Below are 26,885 nucleotides of genomic sequence, written 5' to 3'. Positions count from 1 at the left end.
GTTGTTCTGCTCTCCATCCTTATCTTCCAGCTCAGGAGGCTCAACACCCTGGGGATAGCTGGTCTGACTATTGAAGACAGAGGCAAAGTAGGCATTAAGTATCTCAGCCTTCTCCTCATCATTCGTTGCAACTTTCCCCCCCGCATCCAGTAAGGGATGGAGATTCTCTGTCCCTTCTTCCAAAGCTGGTAAACCCTCTTTTTAAATATTATACATACCTTCAGAAAAAAAAAAAAAAAAAAAGAGAATGCCTCCAGCTGTTTTTGTGAGTGACCTGTCCTTGTTGATGTGCACTGGGAGTCAAGTTTTCACGAAAATTAAGCACTGGAAAGCCTCAATACAGATTGCAGTCTGTGTAGGCATGGAGCTTTTCATTTCTCTTGAGGCTGGGACGTCTTTAATGCCCAGCAGTTCTGTAAGTGGAAAATAAGACACTGGAAATCAGGTGCATCAGATAACTGCTGCACAAAGCTCTGGGGAAGTGCTATTTTTGACTATATTTTGATCTTGTTTTCTGTGCCTTAACAGTGATGAAGAAATTCACTGTAAGAGAAAAATTAAAGGTAGCAGTGGAGAATTTAATTTTTTTACCTAGAAAAAAGCACAAATCATGATTTGTGCACTGTAAAAGTAACACTTTTGGCTTTAACTTCTGTCTAGCTGCAGCTTCTCTTAGTTGTTAATACATGAAAATGTCATCACAGTTTTTGTTTCATTTGCTGCTGAAGTGTGGGTATCAGCATAAAAAGGGACAAAACTTTGATGACTGTGAAATCTTATGTTAACTTTGTGCTTCTTTATAACCACTGAAAGCAGTCACATGCAGGCAGTCTTTAATGTATTTTTTCATTCATTTACCAAAAAGCATTTTCACATCAAAACAGCGTCATCAACTGTAATATACAGTGTATATCTGCCCTTCCATTTGACAGGGAAGAGATGGAGCGATTTGATTTATTAATAAACCGAAGAGCTTTTGCCATGAATCAGAATTCAACAGTTTTGTTTCCTTACATAAACTACTATTTTAATTGGATTTTCTCTCCTCACAGATATTATCTGGTTAAAGACCAGAATCACATATTTTGAGTTAATTGTAACAGAACACAAACACACAGACGGTTAGATTTAATGATAAAGGACTTTCAGTTCCAAAACTGAGTCATAATTGAAAAGAATCCAACAAACAAAGGAGGAAAAAAGACTATGTTGCATGGTAGCGATGGGGAAGTCGAGTACGTTTAGTCCTCTCTGATCTTGACAAGATCTTTTTTTTTTTTGTGTGATGACTTTAGCTCTAGTTTTTAAGTAGATTTTTTCTTCTTTTTTGTAAACTCACTGGATTTGTTACCAGGCTTTCTTAGCAGAAAGGAGATTCAGTCTGCAAACTTCCAGTTGCTCCAGAAGTTAATGTGTCTGTAGAGCACTGAAACCATGCGCTGAGTTCAGCAGCCACAGAAAACCTGCATTTGATTACCTTGGGTTTTATTATTACGTGTCTCTACGATTCCCTCAGGGGCATTCATCAAAGATGTTAAGATTTCTTTCTTTTCTTTTTTTAAGACCACTGAATAAAAATTTGTGCTAAATTAACTGTGTTATATATAGAACGTAATAAAAAGACAAGAAATGTTTCCCTTCCCAGTCTTTTCCCTCCAATTTACAAATGCAATTTAAGCTACTGTGGTGACTCTGCTTTAACACAATCCTTAGGCAGACAGACAGTATACTATTGAAAAACCTTGAGCAATGTTTGTAGATTATTTTTCCTGGATTTTTTTTTTTTTTCTGCCAAGGAACATATCAGGGCAAGGAAGGAAAAGGTCATTTTCTGGGGCAGCAGAGCTGGTGTTACATAGACAACACAGGCTTTCCCAGCACAACAAGCTCTGGTGTGACTTGGGAGAACTTCATCTTCTCCAGCAAGCTGAAGTAAAGGCAGCTGCCGGGTAGCACTGGCTGTTGGTATAGAGTCTCTGTAACGTGAAGCTTTGACTGCTGGAGGCAAGGACAGTTTAGGAGCTGTAGTAACAGATTTCACATGTCAAGGCCTGAAAGCTTCGTGATGGCGGTTCTAGCCGGTAGTTGCTTCCTTGTGACTGCTGGTGTCTGTGCCCGTTTACAGTGAGCAGCTGAAGAACAAGGGTCAAAGGGAGTGAATGTGTGGCTTTACGATATCTGCCCCATTCTACAGCCTAATGATGTCTAAGGTGCCTCTGTAGAACTAGATACTCCCAAGCACTCCCAGTCACCTAGAGAAATTCAAGGCTGACCAGGATAAATATCTGATTAGCTTGAATACCAACAGTATTTGGTGCTGAGGCGATCACCTGGATTTCTTGCTACGGCTCGGGTAGTCGACTGCCAACTTTGACATAGTTTAGGGATTCTGATTCTCAGTATAGCCATCTTCTTCTTTGCTCAGAGCTGCCCTTTGTTTTTACTCCTTTCCCCCAGCCCCCCTTGTTTACAAGATGAATTCTGCATATAAAAGTGACTCTTTCCTCCACTGGGCTGTAGCTGTCTCTAAGTGGCAGCCCATCTTCACGGTTCTCTTTATCATCCCTTGTTTCTTGAAAATACAGGAAAGGTTTCTAAAAGTGTCAGGCATGGGTGGTTTGAATTGTCTCCTATATACTATAAGTCTGTCTTTCTTCCAGGTGTAACTGGTAGAAAAATGAAGGAGGGCATTGATGGTGATGCTGACATATCTGCTGGTTTCTTTTATGTCTTCTTTAAAATCTAGTTTCTTTCACCTCTTCTGAGTAGAGTCAATATTTAAAAAAAAAAAAAAACAGACATACCTGTGTGTTTCAGAGAAGCTGGCAGTAAGATTATGTCTGTCCTTTGGTTACTGATTCTCAGTCATCTATTCCCATAATGCCTTCCAAAAAGTAGTGGTTGGGGTCTACAGCTGGTCAGCAAAACTACTGTAAAACACAACATTTGTAGTGTTATCACTGTTGAAAGCTTAATAAAATTATAATTCACAATTGTTTCTTTCATTCAAATGGTGTGCAAAGCAGTTTTGTAAAGGTAGTCCTCATTGACGGAGACAAACAGCCTTCTCAACAGCACCGGGACTGGGTACCTCTGAGTTCACTGCGTAGTTTGTTTGGTCTGGCAAAGAAGGGAGAACCTTGATTTTTATTTAACAAAATCAAGTAATTATGCTGTGATAGGATGTTTTTCTCAGACACAACAAGGTACTAACTACAGGTAAACATATATAGTCAGCAAAAATAGCAGCTTCAGACTAATGAGCTAGAGAATCAAGAAGGTTTTTAAGTGTTAATTAGGAAAAAGTTATTCTGCTATATCTGTGTAATTTACTGTAGTAGATTACTTTATCTGTGTTGGCATAAAGCAATTAAGAAGTCTTGCTGATATTTCAAAAGCTCTTACTGGCTTTTTCATAAGTGGCAGTATATTGACTTCTGTCGTCCTAGATTTTCAGCAGCTTCACTGAACATGAAGCGTAGTGATACTATTGAAGAGCCTTCCCAGATAAATTTCGTTTTTCCAATCCAGACCAAATTCATTTGACTTCTGGGTTCGACATCTTTTATCTAGTGCTTTCAGAAACTCACATTCTTCCACTTGCAGAACAAAATAGTCATCTGTGTAAGGGAGATTTTGGAAGGCACTAAGGAATTTTGGTGGCCAGGTCCCTTTGATTTTCAGTGCCAGTGGTCAGTGTCATTCATTTGATTGCCTTTGAAGAAAGATGGACTTTAATATATTATGAAAGCTAGAAAAGAAAGCAATTTTGGCTATAATTTGCAAGTCTGCCCTAAGTAATTAACATTTTTATTATTCCAGGACTCAGAATTTGATCCCTTGAAGTTCACCAGTGTCATTGAATGTGAGAAGCCAAACAATGACCTAAGTAGGTTTCGAGGTTACATGTGAGTATTTCATATAATATCATTCAGTATACACTCCTTTTCTCTAATATGGAATAAAATAAATGCTCGTTTGGTTTAGACTGTTCTGTAAGTTGCATCATCATCACATCTAAATAGGGCTGCATATTTAAGGCTCTTTTAGAGGAACCTCACTTCAGGGTGAGATGGGAGCCTCACGTTTCCATTCCTTAGGGTGGATTTAGTTGTTAGCTTTGATCGGTTTACACTCCAGAAATGAATGCATGAAGCACTGTAGTTACAGACACTCTTCTCCCTTTCCTTCCCTCCATGGATCAAAAAAGCCCATCTGGAAATGGGAGGAAATAGAAAACCAGTTCAAGAGAGCCAACAAACAAACACAATCTGTTGTACACTGCTTTTATGAAGATGGGTCTATTTGATGTTTCTTTTAATACAAGTGTAATTGAGGAAAGTCTGAAGGCGAAACTGATATTTCTCCAGCTATGGCAGTATTCCTTTCCTCTCATTCAGACAAAATAAAACAGTTGGCTCACACGATGGGTGTGCTCCTACATTACCACGCAGAATCACCTATAGCCACTTGACTTAATTCTAAACAAACAGAACTGCATCAACAGGGTGCTCATCTCTGGCCAGTCAATCCTGCTCAGAAGCAAATGTTTTAGCATGTGCAAAGCACTTTGCTTCTAACATAGCCAGGGCTGTAGTGTGTAGACATGCCAATAGTGGTGACTTCGGAGATGCACTGTTGCATGATTTATTTTTCTATAGTCTGTAACCACATGGAGAGTGAGAGCCCCCGATATTTAATTTTTGTGTAAACTTTAATGAAGAGAGTTAAACAGACACAAATTCTATTTAGAATGCAGTGATTTATCACCCATATTGATTAGGAGTGATAAGCAGTATTGAATTGCGTAAATGGCACAAGGTAAATCACTGGAGCTTGGGGAGTTTTTTATAGTGATGCTATTTACCACCTCAGTTACTACTCTCAGATGTCACAGATCGTGTAGGATGTACTGTCAACTGGTGTAAATCAGGACAGTTTTTTTGAAACTACATCGAGTTGTAGTGTGGGAAAATGTGTTCCTTTATTTAGCAGCACAAAGCCCTACAGTTCATTTAAAGATAAAAGTTTGGTATTAGACATAACCGCATGAGGGTGTGTAAATGTCTACATTAACAGAGAGCCTGCTCTACTGCAGAAATGACATTTCCAGATATGGAAATGGAAAGTTTGGCAGCTTTTCTAGAACACTTCATGTGTGTGAGTCTTAGTCCCCAAAATAATAAGCCGAGGTTGAATGCTGTAGAAGATATGCATAAATGTGTCTTTCATTATATATTTACTTACGTACTCCATGTAGAAAATGTCTGTAGTGTGTAAGTCACAGAAACATTTGAATTATGTAGCAGAAAACATGGTAGTACCTTTTGGAAGACTGTTGTTTAATATTGATTCTATATAATCTTCTTTATGTTTTAATGTTTCACAAATGATGTGAATATATTTTGACACAGCAAAAAGCCAAGACATCAGTTTTGAATCTAGCAGAAAGCATGAATTGATTTCCAGGTCTCATCAGCTCTGCTGCAAGAGATTTACAACTAAAGGACCACGGTGCATTTGAAGTAAAGGGCAGGGATCAACCCTTCAACAAATAAACTCTCTGTTTTGTAATTTATCACTGGAGAAGACTTTTTTCCCCCTCTTTTTAGATTTCCCTCATTAGTATCATGAAATCATCAGTCTATTCCAAATCATATGTTAGCAAGATGAATAGTAATTAGCACATCGGAACTGCAACATGTCATTGCCGCGTCAAACTCAGATCTTAACTCTTGTTCAAAATCTTACCAGTAGTCACTGCTTGAAAGAAATGTTCAGGTAGCTCCCAGATGATAATAGCTCAACTAAAAAAAAATGTTACTGAGATATTTAAATAGGGATGCTATGAAATAATAGACTTTCAATAGATCCATATGTAAAAGCTCTGCCAAGACATTATTGTCAAAGTTTGCTTGAAGTTTTGACCACTTTGGAGGTTTCCAGTTTTGATTAAGACTATTTTTTATTATTTGAAATACAAAGGGCTCCTTTGGTTCTAGTGTCTGTGCTGGCAAATGTTTCAGGAAATGGAAATATTTGTGTGTGTGTGTGTCTTGTAAACATGTAAAAATTTTGTTCCCCAGTTATTCTGATATGTGATCACTATAGGTAAACAACGTAGCATTGGCAGGCCAGGGTAAAGGGAAACATGATAATAAAAAAACCAGAAAAGTATTGCAAAATGCATTGAGACAGGCCTGGCCCTAACTTATAGCTGCTAAAATGTAGCATGCACATTTCTACATATGACTTCTTCAGCTATATTGGCACAGTCTGCATTGAACACGCTCTGGGTGTGCAGACGGGCAGGCAGACTGCCGGTTCTACTCAGGCGCTTGCTTTACTGCTGTTTTGCAGTTTCTGCAGCCTCAGATATCCCAAGCATATCTCCTCATTTTTATTTCCCCTCTAAGAAGTCTCCTGTATAAAAAGAATAGAATAAAACCTAACATGTCCCCTGCCTGTATGGGTCTGTCCAGATTATGTACACTATGCATGGCAAACATTCAAGAATTCCATGCCAGGTTCCAAAAATAACAAAATTTGCTTTAAAAACTTGTTTCTAGCTATTTGTGTGTATATGGGCAAGGGAAAAGGAGAAGTAGTAGTTGGTATTCTGGCTTTTCAGCTTTTCTCTGAAAGTAAAAATTTTATTATTAGGCAAGAACAGAAAACTTGATCCTACCAAAATAAGTAAAGCAAGGGATGTGTGTATTTCTATTTCAAAGCTTTTCATATGATAAAAAAACCCCAAATTAATACAAATTAATGTTACAAATTTTTTTAAGGAAAAAAAAGTATAAATCTCTACAGAATTCTCTGTACTGTGCTATAGTGACACCACCTGTCCTGGAAAAAAAAAAAACCTAGGCTAAATTTCATCAGAATTGAGAGTCAGGAAGATTCTGACTGATGATGTGCGCTAAGAGTATGTTTAAGATTGCTGAATATTTTCTTTGGGAGTGTCAAGCCTTGGAAAGTAATGCCCGCTCTACTATTTGCTTTATAAGACACTTGAGAAACCAGAGTGTGAAAGAAAATACTCTCTTCTGAATACAGTTTTGATATGTTACCTTGGTATTTAATTCTGGTGAACACTTAACAAAGAAAAAATATAATAGAAGGCTGAAGTGAGCTACCATCGGACTTATTTTTGTGTTTCTGCATTAAACCAGGAGGCTACACAAACACTTTCAGAGTGCTGTAGTGAAGTAGTAGCTAACTGCATCTGGTCTGCCCAATTCTCCTTATTCATGGTGCATGTGTATTTTAGATGTTTAGATACTGACTATTTGCAGTGTCATCCATGTGAGAAATTGCAGAAGAAAAGAGCGTTGCACCTGCACTTGCCAGCGTGTTTCCTCATGGGCTACCCTTCGTGTTCCAGGCATCTGTTCAGCCGGCCACTGTTTTAAACACTGACAGAGAAAAGTTTCCTTCTTTGCCTCCCAAAGTTATGCTGGCCTGAATCCAGAAAGGGGAAAAACAGACTGTTCAGCCTCTGTAACAAGCTTAAGGTTTATAACTCTGTGGGGCTAGAAATGGGATTTCAGCCATCTCTCCACCCAGATATAAAGTAGTGGCAGGTTTGTTATCAAAGTGAGCAGTTTTGTCTAACTCTATTTTTCATTATTTTTTAATGCAGACCTTTATGTCTGTAATTTTTTCTTCCTTTTATCATCAGTGGCCAATTGCCTTCTATGTATGTTCTGTTAGTGAGTCACTGGGAGTGAGTGCACACAAAAAGGAAACTGAGTTTCCTCCAGCCCCTGCCAGCTTCTCCTTCCGAGATTCTGATTTCATTCATGTTTTCTAAAGGTCTGGTGAGCAACAGGTGAGTTGATTTGACTTCTTTTGCATATGGAAAAGTAAAAAGCAGTACCAAAGGCATGTAAGGGTGAGTTGTGGTGAGGGCAGTAGATTGCGGTCTTGGCACCTACAGGTTAACTTCAGGTGTTGCACCATTGCTTTGGAGCAGTTGTATAAGCTAAGACAGTAAGAACAAATACATAGTTGTATAGAAAAAATACACAAGTAATTGTATATAAAGGTTGCCATGTGCAATATACCTGTCACAGTCCACTGTTACTGTGAAGTGTAAAAAATTGATGAAGGCTATAAAATCGTAAGCCAGAGCAATTACTTCTTAGTAATTTTAAAGTAGGTTAGTAAATTTTAAAGTAGGTTTATCTTTAAAAAGTCCCATTTATTAACAGGAATCATAACTATCGTTTGAAGACTTCATTGGTAATTCAAACTAACATCTTCATGATTTACGAGAAAGGCTAATGTAGAATTCAGCCTTAAAAAGCAGAGGAATGGCAGAATCCTGGTAGTAGTGTAATTTCTACAGTATGGAATCGTTAAGAAATTATTTCCCATAGTTCAAGCCCAGCCAAATTTGGGTAATTCTCCAGCTGGCCATCAGCACTTACACCTATCGGCGTACTGCAAGAGGGCTGTTGGGCAGACCTCAGTTTTTGAAGCTCCTTTGGCAAGAGGTGAGGCGGTGGGTTAACGAGGTTTGCTGAAGAGGACAGAAGCAAACCCTCTGTTCTTGTATCTGAGGCTGGCGGGGAGGACGAGCTGAGCAGGGGAAATTCTCTCCTACTGAAAAAACCCACCTTCATTTTGGTATCAGAATCGCAAACTTGATGTTATCTGCTTCTTCTCTTCTCCATTTGTTTCTGGTCTCTAGTCAGCTCTAGTCAGATGTTATCACTGCTGCAGCTACCTCAGCCGTCAAACCCACCACTTTTTTTCCATCCCTACAGTGAAAAGCTAAGTATACCTGTTGAAACACCGATGCTTTTAATTTATATTTTTGAGCAGAAAGTGGGTATAAAGTATTATACTGAACTAAAAAGGGCTGTGTATATATACATATGTATGAATATGATATATATATTATTTATGGGTATATTCTACTAGAATAGGTAGCACAACCAGCATAACAGCAAGTAGTCCTACTAGACAGGGGAAGAGTACAAAGGATTCACCAGTGTGAACCTTTTCTTCTTGCAGATCTCAGGATACTTGATAAAGTTCTTCAGGCCTGAGATCCTAGAAGGATGTGCTAAAGTTAGAATTTTGGTCCTCATTTAGAAAAAGAAAAGATTCTAACAATCAGAGACAAGCATGAAGATCTAACCCAGGTGTGAAGGCTTACAAAATAGGAAGCAAATCAAAAGAACTCCACTTTTTTATAAAAGTCCAGTTTGCAAATTTCGGGCGACACAGGATTTTAAATGTTTAAATCCAGGTAGCCATAAAATTCAATGTTGCAAGAGCACAATGTTAACTTTAGTATAGCACAAGTGCTTTTCCAGGATTTCTCTTGAACTCCCAGCTTTTGCTAGTTTTTTTTATTGCACTCTGTTTTTTAGACTTTGAAAGTGTGGTGGTTTTGATGCTCTGAAAGTGAAGGCAGAATATTTAAACATTCCAGACTTTGCTTTAATCTTCTCTGAGGCATTGAGATACTACACTTGATTAAATTAAATTAAATTTTATTCATTTAGAAAAGGTTTGAAATTATTATTTGGTTTGTATTTTTTCCCTAATAAAACATTCTAATGCTGTTCTTTAACTGTTGTTATTATTGTTTAGCATTTCCCTGGTGACTATTGATTCTCCTAAGGCTGTTTTCTGTATTTCTCTGTCAGCTGAAATTTGTGTCAGTCCATACACAGCAGACAATAAGTTGTAGTAGAAACATTACTCTGTTCCATTCTTCTCATGTTTTGGTTTCACATGTTTTCTCATGTGTTTTGGTGCTAGTCAACAGGAATCATCAGGGCACAGGCCATTTCATCTTTCTTAGAGAGCCAGTGAGACACTTCTGAAAGGAATTTCTCTTGTTCTTACTGGTGAACACATGGAATTTTTTTCCTTTCTTCTTCACTGAACTGATGCGTGTCATCCCTGGCACATCCTCCTTAATATCGCTGCTTCTGAAGCACAGTCCTTTCCCGGTTTCACTATATTTCTTTCTAGGATTTCTTCGGTAAGAACATGTCAATAGTGGGTTAATCATATGCACTGCACAGCTGCTCTTGGGTGGACTGGATTAACTGTGATTGCACAGTCGATTTGCACATGCACAGAAAGTCCAATGCATTTTTCAAAGCATTAGACAGGCTGCACATACGCTGTAGGTTTGGCCTGCGTATCTCCAATGAGCATTTTTCCAGTACATTTGTATATCCAACAGCAACTGGTACTGCTCCGGCTGGGCTGCTGCATGTTTGGGATTCTTGTGTAGGTATTCTCAGTTTTCAGAGTCTGCCGGAGAATCTTCCCAGGAGAAAGATCTAAGGAAATACTTCACCATCAGGTTGACAAAACTTCTTAAACTTTGAAGATGTTTCCTGGGCTTGTTAAATTACAGAGTGGTATGATTTAACACACTCAATGTTTTGATGTGCTGTGCTTTGTTCTGTTTTTAAATTTTCTGCAGTGTACATAAAAATGGAAAAAAGGATGGACTGTTCAAAGAAAATCTTTTGTTACGTGGATGTACCATTAGAAATACAGAAGAGGTTGCAGGAATAGTAATCTATGCAGGTAAAGGCTGTTTTTCGGTCTGACTAGGCGCACTGCCTTTTTGTAGTTTCCGTAAAATAATAACAAAAATCCATATTACATCATTTGATGTAATTGCTTCTGCAGGGCATGAGACCAAAGCTTTGTTAAATAATAATGGACCCCGTTACAAACGCAGTAAGCTTGAAAGACAGATGAATGCTGATGTCCTTTGGTGTGTCCTCATACTTCTAATCATGTGTCTGTTTTCTGCCATAGGTAAGTGCTCTTTAAGAGTAGAAACTTAAGTATCAGACTCTTTTGGGATTCCTGTGCTTAACTTTATCAAAAACATATGTATCTGCCAAGACATTAAATCTGTACAGCTGCCTTCATACTACCTAATTTTTGTTGTGTTTTCTTCTTTGAAATCAAGATCTCTTGATACATAAGCTCATCTCAATAGCTTCTTAGTATCAATCAAATATATGCTATTACTACCAGAAATCCGAAGGCTTAGATTCTACCACCTTGATAGCATCCAAAAATGTCAAGTCCAAAAGAGGCCACTTTATATTTAGTCCCCTCAAATTTACAGGTGATGGACTGTGACATGCCATTAATCAGTCAACAAAATAATTTGTGAGCAGAGAATAAACTAGCACAATGCTGTTCCCCAGTGTTACTTATTTAATCAAGGGGACAGTATACAACATTGACGCATTGTCCCTAAGGCTGCAGCTTTAACAAAGAAGAAATAAATTAAAGTCTAAATCTGCAAGCAGAAGACTCTCTAGACTTCATGGAGTGATTAAGGAAATGCTGAGATTCAGGTTAGTACTCTTCAGGCTGTTTTTCCATTCACTTGTGAGAATGAATTGAGTTTTATGTTTGGCACCCAGAATTATTCTTTATATATGGCATATGAATTCCATATCCTTAATGTTTGTGTGTTCTGTAATGTTTGTGTGTGAGTCATACAGCATAAACACTAGAATGTTTCCTAACAACCATGGTGTAGTTTATTAACAGTCTTATGCCATTTTAATACGTCTCTGTGTGCCTTTTTCCAGGTATTGTTAAATGCTGCTTAAAGATGAGTTTTTCCAGACGTGAATCAGCCAGTATATTTGTTTCCATTGCATTCATGACACTCTTTTGCAGTGTCTCAGTGTCGGGTAGCCCGGTCCTCAGGGGCTGAAGTGCTGTGGTAGGGAGGCTTCATTGTAGGGAGTCACTGCCTGCAGCTGTCCCCTCGGCCGCTGCATCCCAGGTGTTGCCCCCGGAGCAGCGGCACCGGGATGTGCGCAGCAGCGGCTTCACATCAGCTGAAGCCCCTGGGATGCGTGAATGTGAACGGAGGAGGTGGCACACAGTAGGTGACAATTAACACCTTCCCTTCTGTCACTTCTGCTACCACCAGCAGAGGGCCAGAGAAGGCTGCTGGAGGTGGCAACAACCAAAAACAGCTGGAAAGGAAACCAGAGCCCTTGGAAACCAGAGGTGCCTTGTGCTTCAATACATGCAAAGCTGTGTTCTCTAAGAGTCAGGCAATTTTTGTACCTTCTGCTGATGTAGAAGTGGAGGTACGACGCTTAACTAATTCTTTTGAAAATCTGAGTCAGGATATTTATAAAACAAGTCTTGATGTAGGTCATTCTCAGTGCGGGGCTCCCAATTTTTGCTGTCAAGAATAAAAATAAAGACATCAGTAAAGACATCAATATGGTGGTATGCTCATGTCGGTAGTACAGGGACAAAATAATTTGTTCACTTGGCTGAAATACTGTTTTTATTTTTCAAGAGTTCAGTGCTCGTTTTATGTATCAAGACATAAAGGACCTTGTCAGATGTGGCTTACAAAAGATTAATTTTACAGTAGGCCTTTGTCATTTTTTTATGATTTCTGACATATAGTAAAAATAGCTTGAATGCTTCTTATCATGGGGGAATTATTCCTTGTTTTTAACCTTAAAAACATCAGGGATGCCATTTTAGGTCTTTCGTGACTGCAAATCCTAGTGCTCTACTTAAAAAGGCAACTTTCTGTCTCTTTAACAGGAATGTCATTTTCCCAAAATAATAATAATCTTATCTTTATTTAGTTATCAGCACAGTCAATTTAAAAAAGGGTTTGAATAAGGCTTAGAATTTCTTCTGTTCCTAGTTCCTCGCTTTCCATGCTCTTGACTGCTGATACTGTTATTTCAGAGATTAAAGCCTGTTCTGACTTTATCCAGCTGAAACTAGTTTAGTGATAGCTGGCTAGTGATACACCTAGTGCAGTCAATGGAGTTCTTTCATTTTAACACATCAAATATCACTGAAATGAGTCGCTTTCTGAAGAAGTCTAGTTTTCTCTGGTGATTACACAAAGAGCCTAAATTACTAATTTAGACTGGCCAGCTCACCTTATTTGGATAGAGTTATGTGAAATAACTCTTGCATGCTGTCCTTAAGGCCAGACAAACTGCTTTCCCAAACCCCAGGTCCCAAGGCAGAAAAAAACATTTTTCAAGCCTTTTTCAAAAGTCTTTCAAGCCTTTTTCAAGCCTTTTCCAAAAATCATGCAGAATAGTTGAAAACAAATATCCCTTTCCCATGTAACTCAAGTCTAAGAACAAATTCATACCATAAGCATTTTTCCTTGGAGGTAATTTGCATTTTTCTCTCTTTTAACTCTTCTGCAGGTCATGGACTATGGGTATGGCAATACGGTGAGAAGAAGAAACCAATTTTTGATGTTCCAGGGCCTGATGGCAAATATTTGTCTCCTGTTTTAGCTTCAGTATATTTATTTCTGACAGTGATCATAGTTTTCCAGGTAATCAAGTTGTACATGCTGTCACCTCTGTTTATAGTTTGCTGTAACAAAGCTATAAATATGCAGTATATGTAGTATCAAGCATAAAAAGAAGTACATTAAGTCACTTTAAAATTAAATTTTAGCTATAGGGAGTATGATAATATATAAACAGAAAGCAAAATTAAATAAAAGAAGTGGTCTACCCAGTGGTAAAAAGATGATAACTTCTCTGAAAAATAAACAAGCTGATGCACACGGTAAACTGTCAGAGCTCCCTTGGCGCTGGAGAGGAAAGTCATTGGAGAACCTTCCCCAAAAGATTCATGTATTTTATTTTATTTTATTTTTAAAAAGTAGGAAGAGATAGGATGGAATGGGCCCTGCTGGGAGAAAACAAGCTTTATGCTTCGTATCCACCCACTGTGGAACACCTCAAAGACTGTGAGTGCCCCTTCGGGTACAGTGTCCTGGTATGAACATACATTGTATACTTTTTTAACTGCTGTCCAAAGATACTGCTCTTAACAACTCCATGCCTCAGATAAGTAAAAAGCTCTGGTAAAAGCTTTTTTGGTCACGAAGAGAAATCTATTGAATGGTGAAGGTGGTGGTAAGTCAAGAGAAGTAACAGAGACTCGTGTCACTGGGACATGGGAAAGTATGCCCAGTGCCACACTAGAGGAGGTTGTGTTACTAGAGGCAGCAACTCCTTTATAAAAAGGAATGAAAAAGGATGAGTTACATTACTTTTTACTGTAAGGTATTGGGTTATGATATTGGTTAAAAAAATTCACCACAGAATTCTTTGAACACCAACCTTTAATTGTCGTATTTGTTTAAATAGCCACATTTGCCACTTATATACAGGCTATAATTTATCCCTCGTACCTAATTCAGGACGCTAAATAATGTATGCAGGAGGGAATTTCTGTCCTGAAAACATCTGCGGGGAAAAATTCATGTATAAATTATATATTTCATGGAGTTTTGACAATTTTCTAGAAACAGTTGAAAATCTTTTCTGAAGAAACGTCTCACATCTTTCTCTTCACCAATTATAAAACGTGTTCTTCATTCAGATAATCTGCAGTGCAAAAGCCAAGGCCAAAAAGATTATTCCTGTGGAGAGATTTACACTTCTTATATTGTTTCTCCTATTTCTGCAAAGTGAATGTGTAAACCGTCTATTATTTATGCAGAATATATTTATCCCATTCTTTCACATTTACAGGATTCTGACTGTACTGTCTGTCTGGGGGTTTTTGTTTTCTTTTTCTTTCCTAGTTAGTTTCAAGGTCACCCTATTAGCCAAAAAATTATTTGCTTCTGCCCAAGTTTTGGTAATCACCCTTCTAGACATAATAATATATTTCAGCTTTGCAATTCACCATAGGCTTTCCTCATCTAACACAGTAAGTAAACTCTTTTCAAACATGCTAATAACTTTACAGTACATGGTTAAAGTACATAGCCTCTTTACATTCTAGTAAATGTAGTACCAAGTTTAGTGGATTTTACTAGTTCAATGTATCCTTGCTTCTGTTTTCTCCTAATTCTCTTTCTTTTTGTGTATTCTAGGTTATGATTCCAATTTCTTTGTATGTATCCATTGAAATAGTTAAAATTTGCCAAGTATACTTTATTCATCAAGATAAAGATTTATACGATGAAGAAACAGACTCTCAGCTGCAGTGCCGAGCTTTAAATATCACAGAAGACTTAGGTCAGGTGCAGTTTATCTTTTCAGACAAGACTGGGACACTTACTGAAAACAAGATGGTTTTCCGAAGATGCACTGTTTCTGGAATAGAGTATTCCCATGATGATAACGGTGAGCTCATGATCTTGTTGTCTATCTAACAGTTATACTTTGGGCAATCTGAAGCAGATATAAAAGTTACTATAATCTTAAATCAAAAAGAAAACCAAAGAAATTGCATGTATCCACTCAGCAAACTCCGTAATAGCTGTTTTCAGATTAGTATAATTTGGTGTCTGTGTTCAGCTGGCAATGACAATCTTATCAAAGTGTTCTGTAACATCTACAGTATGTTGGCAAGACAGTTAAAGCTCCTGGCTTTCGCTCCTGATCTAGTAAAGCGCTTGAGCACATGGCTAATTTAAGCAAATTGAATAGTCCCGCTGGTATCACAATTGGTTTGTGTGTTTGGAGTATATTCTGTAAAATATCAGTTTTAAGCATACAGCCAGATTAGCGTCTGATTAAATACCTGGAAATACTTGTGCTGAGAAATAAATGTAAACGAAGCTGCTGGTTTTCACGTTAACAAGAAACATAATCTGATCTAATAGCATTTTAGATCTAATTTTATGTTACCTTTGTCAGAATCTTTTCAGTGCTCCAGTGTGACAGGTGTCTGCGTTAAGGTATCTTCACTGCTGTATGAATACTGCAGTTGAGAGAATGCTCCCAAGTACCAGGTTATTGAAACACTAAAAAGTCATTCTGTGACAAGGGAATGTGAGGGTTGTCATCCCTGTGTCATTTCGTCACCCTTTTGAATTTATGAAGTGATTTTTTGTTTTGTTTTGTGATTTGTTTGTAATTTGTGGGTTTTTTCCTCTAACATTTTGTCATTATCATTTTTGACATAACAGATCTTCCCTCTTCAAATACTTAACCTGTATGTAGGAAAATACTGATAGCTACAGTATTGCATTCCTATTTGCAAAAAATATGTTTCTTAATCTACATAACATATAATGATCACTGATTAGAAAGTTTTCTCAAAGACCATTAAAGAAGTTCAGCTTACAAAGAAGACAGAATAAGAGAAATAATCAAAATCGATGGGAAAATCTAAAACATACTTTAGAGAGTTCATAAGATTCCGAGTTAGAAAAAGATATTTTGAAGTTTTGGATTATGCAAGGATTGTTCTTTTTTCTCCGACTTTAAAGTAGTACTGAGACCTTACATTTAAGGTACTCTTTTTCAAAAACTAGGTATTCGAGTAGTGTTATTATCCCAGTGTTACGGAAAGAACTTAAATGTTACAGAAAGAACTTAAACAGGGAGAAGCTGTGACTTCCTACCTCTGTACTGTAGGTAAGAAAGACAGAAGAATAAGAATGAAGAGTATGTTTCTGGACTCCTAATTCTGATTGTGACACTCTGATGATTCGTGCTTTTTTTCTTCTTCTTGGCCATTTATCATTTGCTTATTTGTACTAATTTCAGAGTGTACTTCGTTCCTTGCAGGAATGATTATGGTGCTGCCAACTAAATTAGTGCAGAAAGGGTATTTTTATGAGCTTGGTATCATCAGCAAATATGTAGGCTGAACTAAGGCTCCCGAATTTGACTATTGAGTTTCAGATCTTTTTCTTCGAATGTAATGTATTTAAAAGAAATCTAAGTTTGCACATGCTTTCCTGTTATGATTTCAGATTATATAAATGTTAATGAAAGCAGAGTGAATTTCACTACTAACAGAAGTGTCAAATAAACACATAAAATAAACTGATTATTTTTTTGGCCATTCTTTGCACATATGGCTATGTTTGGGCTTTCTTGTAACTCCAGTCAGTATAAAATTTCTGACAAATATAAATTTTAAATTAACACAGAGTTTATATACAATATTTTATACACGATATTTTATTCTTTTTTTTTTCTTCTCTACAGAAGATAGGTCTTTCTTTGTCATTCTATATATGAAGGGTGATGATTTCTATTGATTTTGTTCCCTATCATCAGGATTAATAACACAGTAAAAACTATTCTTCATTCAAGTCTTTTGTCAGCTCTATTATCCAGTCTGATTTTCTAACCATCTCTTTTCTTTTCTATTGCTGAAACCTTCTTGTTTAGGTATGGTAAAATGTCTATCACACCTCTTTCTGTTTTTAGGGAGTGCATCAACAACATTTCATTACTTGCAAATGATTTGTCAGATGCTTTTCTATGTCTTATACCAGAGTATCTGAATTCCCCTCTGAGGTTTTGGGGCATATGTTATAACTGATGCCATCCTGCTCTGCTCCTCAGGTTTTGCTGAAGACTTCATTAATTAGAAAATTCTGAAATCTTTTACTTGGCAAGTGATCTGAGGCTGCCATATATGCCAGAACATCAAGTAAAATGTTTCTGCTTTTTCTTATCTATTCCAAATACGATCTGTGTCTTTCTTCACTTATTTGAGTTATTTTTCAAGCATAGTAGTTTGTTACTTGGAATCAAATTCTGAGTGTCACTTTAGATGAAGAAATGAATTTAAAATTGTTGTACACGGGTCAAGATTCAAAAACTGGAGTTAACAGGTCATTTTCTACTGTAAAAGCAAATAGCTCAGAATGGAAATATCCTGGTTCTGAGCTCTTTGGCCTTAGTTTGATATTCTGCTGTGGCTGAGTAGCAGTGCCTGTTATTCCAGTTGCTTGACCCTTCTCATGATAAGATCCTGTTTTCAGTTATGGGTAGCTTTACAAAACTTTTAACTATTCAGTTCAAGTTTTCCGTGCCAGATGTTTGCCTCAGGCATGAATTCTGGGGGACAAATTTCAGTCAGAACAGCTCCATTCAGCCAATATCCAAGAACAAGGCTAAGATGTAACACACTTTTTTTTTTCCCATGCTACGCAGTTCTGGCAAATTTTCCTCTGAAGTCATCTAGAAGCCCTGTATTCTGGGGCTCAGCCATGCACACACACAGGGCGGGGAAGGGGGGGGAAGTTATGCCTACAGTGGCAGATTTAGGTCTGAAATTTCCTCACTTTAGAACTTTAATTTTCTGTTGAAGCATTTCTGCATAATGTAGGACTGCTGCGTCTACGCGCGCGATTGTGCATAGCTTTCACAAATTTTCTCTGTGCTGCATTACAAGCTTTTCTCCCTAGATTTTTTTCACAGTTAGGAGCAGTTATCCCGTTCTTTTCTGTTCTGCAGGATTTGTTATACTGCATTTGTCATCATCGTATCTGAGTTCCTTCCACTAGTGTATTAAGCAATGTGTGTGACTTTCCTTATGTGTAGCTTGGTCTTTCCCCTTCTTGCCCTCCCTGTGCATGCAGTGCACAATTTGTTTGGGCTTGGGGGCTACTTAAAAGGCATAAGCTATGCTGTGTCAGGTTTGACCTATTTGAGGTGGCATGTCTTTTTTCTTGAGTGGTGGAAGCATCCTTATTTTCTTTGGGAATTTGTTCCACAAAGCCATGTAAATTCCCCATGTGAAAGGTGAGCTGTATGCTTAGAGGGGTGAGTTCTGGTTTTCATCAGACGTGGACATGTTAATCATGGTTTTCATCACAGAAGCCTGTGTGGACCTCATGCAGGGTTGAAGCAATCAAATGCTTCTAAAATAGAAACTGAAACCATGAACAACATTTAATACTTTTCTTAGGTAGTATAGGGAAGAAGGGGAAGTTTTCATTGATTTGCTGGAGGAAACATCTTCCTGCAGAATTCTGCATTGGCGCTGAATTTCTTATGAGGCTGATGGCGCTACACCCAGGAGTATTGCATTGTTTTAGTCTAGACAAGAGGTGACAAAAACATGAATAATAGAGGCCAGCAACTTGCATCAGCGTGGGACAGTCTCTTAGCCAACTGGAGGCAGTACAAAGTATTACTCATGGGTACTGCTATGCGAGAGCTTAGCACCAAAGAGGAATGCAGGAACGCTTGTGGAGGCTGTGAGGGAAGGTGTGAGAGTACTTAGCAACAATTCCATGATGCAAGCTCTATCAAATATTCATCATTGTTAAGGTCACCTGTAATATTTTGGTGATGGATTATGCGCTGATCAGGATCAAACTACAGGAATTTGCAGTGCCCATTTGGGCCCTGTGGAGACTACGTTGATAGGGGTGGGATTCTTGTTACCTAATTTTAGATATTTGTATGGAAGGTAATTCTCTAGTGACTTTACAGTTAATGGAGAAAATTTAGCATTTGTAGGATCTTATTCATAAGGCCTGTTTTAGACATCTAGGTTTGTTGCCTAATACGTGCCTGTTTCTCTGTAGTTTAGAATTCTAAATACAGGTGAAGAGAATTCCCACCTCACGTCTGTATGACCTGCCTTCTTAAATCTGTTCTATTGTCTCCTTCAAAGGTTATTGATTTGCAGAGTGTTAATTCAGGAACAGAGTATGTCATGGACCACTCCAAGCAAAAGAATGATTGTCCCATTCATAAATGTCCTGGGCATTTATGGAATACCCATTGGCACTATACTGTCATTAAATCACAGAATTATTCTTCCAATCAGTACTTCCTTCTAGCCCAAAAGAACGTTAGCACCAAAAAAAAAAGTAATTGTTTCCCTATATGTAAAATGATGCTGCCATACTATAGCTCTTCCCTTCAGGCTAGCAGCTAGCTTCTGACAGTTCCTGGAACTGGCCATGCCCCAAGCGTATCTGCTAATCCCAGAGATAGTAGATGCCCAAAAGCTGCCTGTGCTTCTGAAAGTCGTTAAATGATTTAGCTACAACCAGATGCTCTTGGCCCAACATTTGTCCTAGTTGTCTTCCAAATGCTGAATTAATCGCACTCTTGCCTATGGGGTGTGAGCTCTGTTTTTCTAGTTTTAGCCACCCATTGTATGGAACTTTTGACAAAACACAAGTTGAATCTCCATGAATGCAACCACACAAATCTGAAAAATCTGAATTTTTCATTCTTTGCATTCCTCCCCCTTACTTCCAATGACTGTGAAAAAAACTCTAAACAACATAAGAACAAAATAAGTTTATGGGGGTGAACGCAGATGATGAAAACCTCAGTGAATTTTTCTTGACATGCAAAGTTTCTCAATCAGTAAATCTGAGAAGGAGTTTCTGCTTTCTATTTTTTCTTGTCGAAGATTGGCCAGCAACTACTTTTCATAAGAAAGTGTTTTACGTTAAAAAATATGTTTCTTAGTTTGGGGGGCTGTTTACTAGTGGAAATTTCTTACACTTTTTGTATGTAGTCGGGAGAACATGGACTGCACGCTCCAGCCACTTTGGAGAATTGGATTTATTTTTTAAAAAGTCATAAAAATCAATAAAACCTTTTCCCTAGATGCAGCTGTTGCTTCCAAAGGGAATTCCCATCTGCTGCCTTTGCAATTTGACAATCTTCAGAAATCAGGATAGTGCATTTAGGCCTTACCCAGAAAGATCAAAACCTTTAGCAGAACTGGCTGCTTCAGGCATTCTGTGTAGCTTGTTTGTAGTTTCTCTTTACATTTGTTATTGCTTTTTGAAAAATTTTAATTGGTAACTGAGAAGACAATCAGTGCTAGCAGATGTAGAACTTAGTACATTGGGAGTGACCCATTTTAAATCCTACAGAAGACAGACTAACTCATATTTAGAGAGAGGTAATGCTTTTTTCTAAGCATATACCTACACTCACAATTGCTGTGGGAAATCTCCAGAAAAGTAGGAATCACTATTTCTAAGTGGAGTAAAGAGTTCTTAATGAAGGGCTTGAGGTTATTCATTGTAAGCCCCTGAGGATGCCAAGAGGGAAGAGGAAGGAAAATCTTGCTGTTTTCTAATCTCTAATCTCAAGATTTGTCCTTACGGGGAAGTTCTTGTGAAGTAAATTAAGACTATGTTAGCACACTTGTACAAATTTATAGCATGCTAGCTGCTCGGCTGACTATGTAGAAACTAGAATGCACGTCAAAGTGAAATTAGCTTGCACTATAAAATAATAAGGAAATAAGGTGGTGTGGTGGTGTGAGTGAGTACTGCACATCTAGATTTACTTCATGATCTTTCAGTAACAGCCTTATTCAATGGTTTGGGGCAAAATGGAATTATCCCATGGTGAAATCAGGGCCCCCACACTGACAGCTGAATTATTCTATAGGAGTTTTATTTATAGCTTGTGGTTGTCTTCTGAAAGATGGAAGAGTGTTCATGGAATAAGTATTAATTATTGTTTCTTCTCTCTGCCATCATTATAAAATTAACTAGAGGATAGTGAAATTTGACTTTCATGAATTGCATTGCTGTGTTTCTCAAAGCTGTTTGTGTCTCTGCCCTTAATAAAAAAAACCTCTAGCAGACAAAAGATCAAGGCCATCAATTTTCAGTGCTGAAACTGAAAAGCATCCCACAACAATGTCTTTCAGGTTATAACGTTCACAGGAAAAGGTTCTGAGTTGGAGAGGGCTGAGTGGGTGGAGAGAACAGCGTGTTCCCAAAGAAGCACGCTTTGCACAGCTGAAGCATTGTGAACCTTAGCCATAACATAACAATTGAACTGGGCTTTCTTATTTCTTCAAACTTCTTAATTCTTGCTGCATAATATGTAAGACTGCACTTGAGAAAATGTTGAAAGGTGATACGGCCTGTTTTTTATTATCAAGCTTACCTTGATATAAACTGAAAAAACACCATTTGTATCAAAAGAATCACATTTGACTTGGTTAAATGAGATTCTAATCTTGTATCTACTTTCCCTTCTCCTTTTTCTCAGTGGCAGGAAGAATGAAATGAATGTGCTGCAATGAAAATCTGTGTAGAGAGCAAGAGATAGCTAATATTCCATAGACTAGAAAGCACCACACTATTGGTTTAATACTAATAAATCAGCTGAGGGTTGCATTAGAAAACAGCTTTTGCTATGTTGAATAAACTAAATAGTTTTAGATGTAATGTAGGAAAGAAGAGCGAGCAATGAAGAATACAGAGATATAGTATGCAAGTATAGCTGTCTATTGTGCATGAAATGCATTCTCTGCTTAACCGTAGAGTTTTTATACATGGAATAAAATGATAATCAGTTCAGGGTCTTTGGAGTCATGTATTCCAGTAGGTGTTTTCAGAGCAGAAGCTTAACTTAGGTATGATTATTAAAGATGTCCTTTTTTTAAAAAACTCTGCTCGGAAGGGAGTTGGACCAACTGGGTAGCACATTTTGCAAAGCTGAAAAGAATAATTGCAGCCGGTCCTTTCCCTGTCAAGAAATATTACCTGTTACAAGAAGTGGTGCAGTGTTCTGCCAGTCTACCATTCAAATGCCCAGCATCCACAGTGAGGAAGATTATCCCTATGGCAAATCCAAGTTTTTCTTATGCTTTTCCTGAGAGAGGCTGAGTGTCCACATGTTGCACCAACTCTCCTTGAGACTGGGTTTGCAGCTAAGAGCCTTAGTGAAGATGAGGCACAAAAAAGTGCGGCTTATGATTATTTCAGTCTTAAACAATAGCAAAGTGCAGAAAACCTTACTGGTGCATCATCGTGAGCAATGGCTTTTCAACCTGGGGTTAGCAGCATGTGACTAGGAGCCTGCAGAAGGTAATGAAAGCAGAGCTTGCACTGTCGGGCTGGGCACTGCCCTCCGCAGGCCTCATCCCAGGGTGTGCATTCCATCATACCTCCCCAGATGTGCACCCCATCATACCTCCCCAGATGTGCGCTCCATCACACCACCCCACTGCAGAGAAGGACAGAAGTCCTTCAGTGTGCCACTCCATTCTGGTACTTGAGGCATCCTCTTCAAGTGGCACACTACAATGACCACATGGCTCCTTCCTTCCTCCCATGCCTGGGTTTGCTTTAGAAGGAAATTGGGATGCTGGGGGGGGAGCAGTGAGCAGCCTGGCTCACATATTCATTGAGGGCCTGGATCAGTGCTTATGACATGCTGCAGATGAATTTGGGCCCTTAGTGTAGGCTCCTTCTGATACAGACAAACCTGTGATCAGTTGAATTAAATTCACACTATAAAGATCAGCACTTCTGCTGGGAAAATGCATAGGGGCTGACAGAGCGTAAGAAAGTGGGAATTAGTGAGCAAGAGCGATGGGCCAGGTTAGAACTATGCTGCCCCAAAGCATGTGCAACAAGTTGCAGGCAGCAGCCTGTGAAGGTGAATTTAACTTTATTTCCTTGCAGATCATTACCATGCAACAGGAGGGCCAAGGAGACCAGAGACCTCCCTAATTTTTTGAGCTGTCTTCTAGGTTCTGCTGCATAAATCGTAGGACAAGGTAGGCACTGAAAGGAGAAGGCAACGGTGCTGTGCTCTTCTCTTTGCAGCTCAATGAGCAGCTGCCCTCACAGCGCTGAACGTGAGGTTGGATGTTGCTCAACCTCTTTCCCACCACATAACACAGAGCAGCATGAATCACACCAAATAATGCTAATGAAGGAAACTCCTCAGTCATCCACAGTTAGTCTACATCAGCCCCAGGGCCCGGGCTGCAGGGCTGTGTTTGAGCTACGGGGCAGAAGTGACCTGCAGGGTGCCCTGCAGCCTCTTCTCCATCTCTCAAAATGCACTATGGCCCTTTCTACCCCCATGGCCTGAATTTTCTTCCAGCAGGAGCCAGAGTGCAGGGCAGGACGTTGCGTGCAGTTAGAGCAACGACCAGGGGTGCATTCACAGCCAGGACTGGGAAGCTCTCCCAGCTCCCACATTTCAGGCACAGCCTGTACATGTTCCAAACGGAGTTGAGAACACCTCTATGTATGATATTGCACTGATAGAGCTATCACCAGGTACTGCGTGTGGTCTGATTTCCGCTCCTCCAGCTGCTTGCTGACAGCTAAAACATGTTTGAAAATTGCAGCGGATGGCAAGGATGGGTTTTTCTTTGATTGTAAAGCTAGCTGCGTTAAAAGTGATCCCATGCCAAGTGCACTATATGTAATACAAGATTTTTCTCAGTAAGTATTTTGGAAGAAAAATCTTCCTTTTTTTTTTTTTCTTTGTTAAATGCCTGAATAATTAACTTACATGATAGTGGTTTATCATTTGACATTAGGAAAATCTAATTTGTTACACCAGAGAACCGAAACAAAGCCGAGCCACAAGTATGTAACTTGTACTGTATATCTGAATAGTGTGGGTTATTTTGAGAGTATAATGAAAAGCCTTTCAATGAATACCTAATGAAGGAGAAATAGATACCTGGTAAAGTGGCATGTGCCTGCCTAATGAATAACTCAGATTATTAAATGCCCATGGTCTTTAGGAATGGAAAAATATGTTATACATCAGTTAGAGCTAAATGGAATCTGTCATCACAGGGGCTGGATTCCACGGCTGTTTCACACTTCTTCTTTCTGTTTCTTTTTTAACTTCTGTAAATCAAACTGCCAGGATCGGTTTCTAACATTAATTGTTGTAGTTGGAGTCTTGACTGAGGAAGCATTCATCTAAAATGTGTCGTTTGGAGAAACTCCTTCTGTGTACACTAAGTATGGCTCACTGCAGCAAATTGTGATAGAAACAAGTGTTGCAGCAGGTGAGGGTACCCTGATTTTGATACTGCATGCTGCATTGTCCTGCCTATCCTGCTGTTCAGAAGGGAAGGGACGGACTCTAGGATGGTTTTAGCACTAGGCTAGGAGTCAAGAATCTAGGGTCGTGTCCCTGCTCTGCAACAGATGACCCTGACCTTGAGCGAGGCTTCTACGCTGTCTGTTCCTCATCTCTGTTTATAAAATGAGGGCAGCAGTGCTCTGTAGGTGTGTTGTTCTGAGGGCAATTCAGATGTCAGTTAATTGGTACTGGGTAGATGCGACATTTTTGCTTGGAAAACACTTCCTGTGAAATTTCCATATTCTGCTGGAAAGGACAAGAAATTTTTCTGGATTGTTTATTTCCTTCACAGACTGCAAGTGAAGACCAGATTATTTGCTTGATTTAACCAGGCTGAGCTGTGAAATAGTCTTCAGGAAGGCACTGAGCTACCGCAGAATCTAACTGCCTTTCAGAGAGAGTGTGATGATGAGGGAGGCAGTGCATTGCATTACATTTCCAATTATGTTATCTGCATCCTCTGTTAGGTACTACCATTCAGTTAAGAATAGACTTTGTTATCCCCAGATAATGGAGTCATTAATTCTTACCGTGAAAGCACAGTATAATATTAAAACCAGATCACTTGAACAAAGTCACCGTGTCCCTCTCCCTCTTTCTCAGCCACGTTTAACATACGCAACATTTCTTGCTCTGTATTTTTTCTGATAGCCAAACGCTTAGCCATGTACCAAGAACCTGATTCTGAGGAAGACGAGGCAGCCCCAAAAGGAGGAACTCTGTCCCAACGTGACAGTATCTGCAGCCATCAGAGCATCAAAGTAATCCATAGAAGCCAGAGCACCAAAACTCACCGGCGCACGGGTAGCAGAGCTGAAGCAAAAAGAGCAAGCATACTCTCGAAGCACACTGCATTCAGTAGCCCAATGGTAAGTCAGGAGAACCAAATGCATAGTGTCCTGTGTCTTTTAATAGAACAATGTCCTGAAAAGGGAAAGGTAAAGAAATCTTAGCACATTGCGTACCTCTTATAGACTTCATGCTGGCATTTTTTCTTCTGTAGTTACAGCCATTTGTACAAAAACAATCAAGTGTAGGCATAGATCTTATCTAAATACCTTCTCTGTGGGAACAAGCTGAAGGTAAAGACAATCTGAAACCTTTGTTTTAGATATACCTTGATTTTGAAAAGAAAATGTATTCCTTCCCTCTGTCTTCAGAAGCTGAGAGTAGCGTATGGTTTGGTGTCAAGGATTCTAATTGCTCTGCGTAAGCCTCCCCTCCTTTTCTCTTATGTCAAAGGATTTTAAAATTAAGAAATGCTGGGCTGGCCACCGTGTATTCCAATTCTTAGACACTGTTGATATACACCGTAGCATAATTTTTAGTGTGACTCAAGATTATCAGTGGACTGCATGTGTTTTATTTAAAAAAAAAGAACAACTTTTACATTTCAAAATGTTGGTGAGTTTATGTACTTACAACTTTGCTTTTGTTGATTTATTTTGTGCCCTTGTAATTCCATGGAAGTTTTACATAAGCTGAATGGTCATACGACAGTAGAGAAGCCAAGTCTTATCTATCTAGGGGTTTTGCATTGTTGCGCTGCTGACACAAATTCACCCTCAAAACAAATTACAAATGTAGACACAGAAAGATGCTGTTTACAGTGGGGAACTTCTTGATTTCAGTCAAGAGTAAATTCTTTTCGTACAATTCAAAGTTGCACTTTTTACACACGGGGTTCTGTGATTGCTGAGATTCATCAGCTGCTGAGCATCAGCAGATAAAATTCTACTAAATAAAGAGCCTTAGGTCAGTTTATCTTTTAATCTTTTGTATCCCTGCATCTTGCTATCTTAAGAAATACCAGGGTTTTCTCTGACAAGTAATGGATTAAAGAAGTGGAAAGTGCTGATGAAATGAAGTGGAAACTGCTCTGTGTTTCAATGTGAAAAAACACATGAATTACTCTCAAACGTGTGGATGGTTGTTGTACTCTAACAAATAATCCAAGATGGTTTTATTTTATTGTGCTGACGTAAGACAGAGCTTTGAATGGCATGGCTGTCTAATTTTTCCACTCTTTTGGTCTCTGTAGTGTACCACCCTTTAGTATTAGATAATAAATATCTTGAATTAGGCAGGAGAGAGGGAGAAATATTAGTATGTAACTTTTTTCCTATCCACTACCCCCAGAGGAATATTGCCGCTATAATTATCTGTAGTGAAAAAGTTGACAACACGGTTACTCTCATTTCCATTTCTATCAGAAGGCTCATTGTTAGCTGTTTATTGCCTAGAATGGATGTCTTACAG

General features: G+C 38.7%; 1 protein-coding gene across 1 annotated transcript in view; it reads left to right on the top strand.

Annotated features, from left to right (window-relative positions):
- ATP10A (ATPase phospholipid transporting 10A (putative)) overlaps positions 1-26,885 on the top strand; it is a 118,604-nt gene that overhangs the window by 63,734 nt on the left and 27,985 nt on the right. The window contains exons 3-8 of the mRNA XM_063340047.1: positions 3,823-3,908; positions 10,463-10,569; positions 10,675-10,806; positions 13,218-13,351; positions 14,912-15,164; positions 25,278-25,495. Of these exons, the coding sequence (XP_063196117.1) occupies positions 3,823-3,908; positions 10,463-10,569; positions 10,675-10,806; positions 13,218-13,351; positions 14,912-15,164; positions 25,278-25,495 (930 nt within the window). The remainder of the gene's footprint in view (positions 1-3,822; positions 3,909-10,462; positions 10,570-10,674; positions 10,807-13,217; positions 13,352-14,911; positions 15,165-25,277; positions 25,496-26,885) is intronic.

The sequence above is a fragment of the Chroicocephalus ridibundus genome, chromosome 1 (assembly GCF_963924245.1).
Source record: "Chroicocephalus ridibundus chromosome 1, bChrRid1.1, whole genome shotgun sequence".
In the NCBI taxonomy this organism is placed as follows: Eukaryota; Metazoa; Chordata; class Aves; order Charadriiformes; family Laridae; genus Chroicocephalus; species Chroicocephalus ridibundus.
The sequence above is the reverse complement of the archived record's forward strand: the minus strand, read 5'-3'. Positions and strand labels throughout refer to the sequence as shown.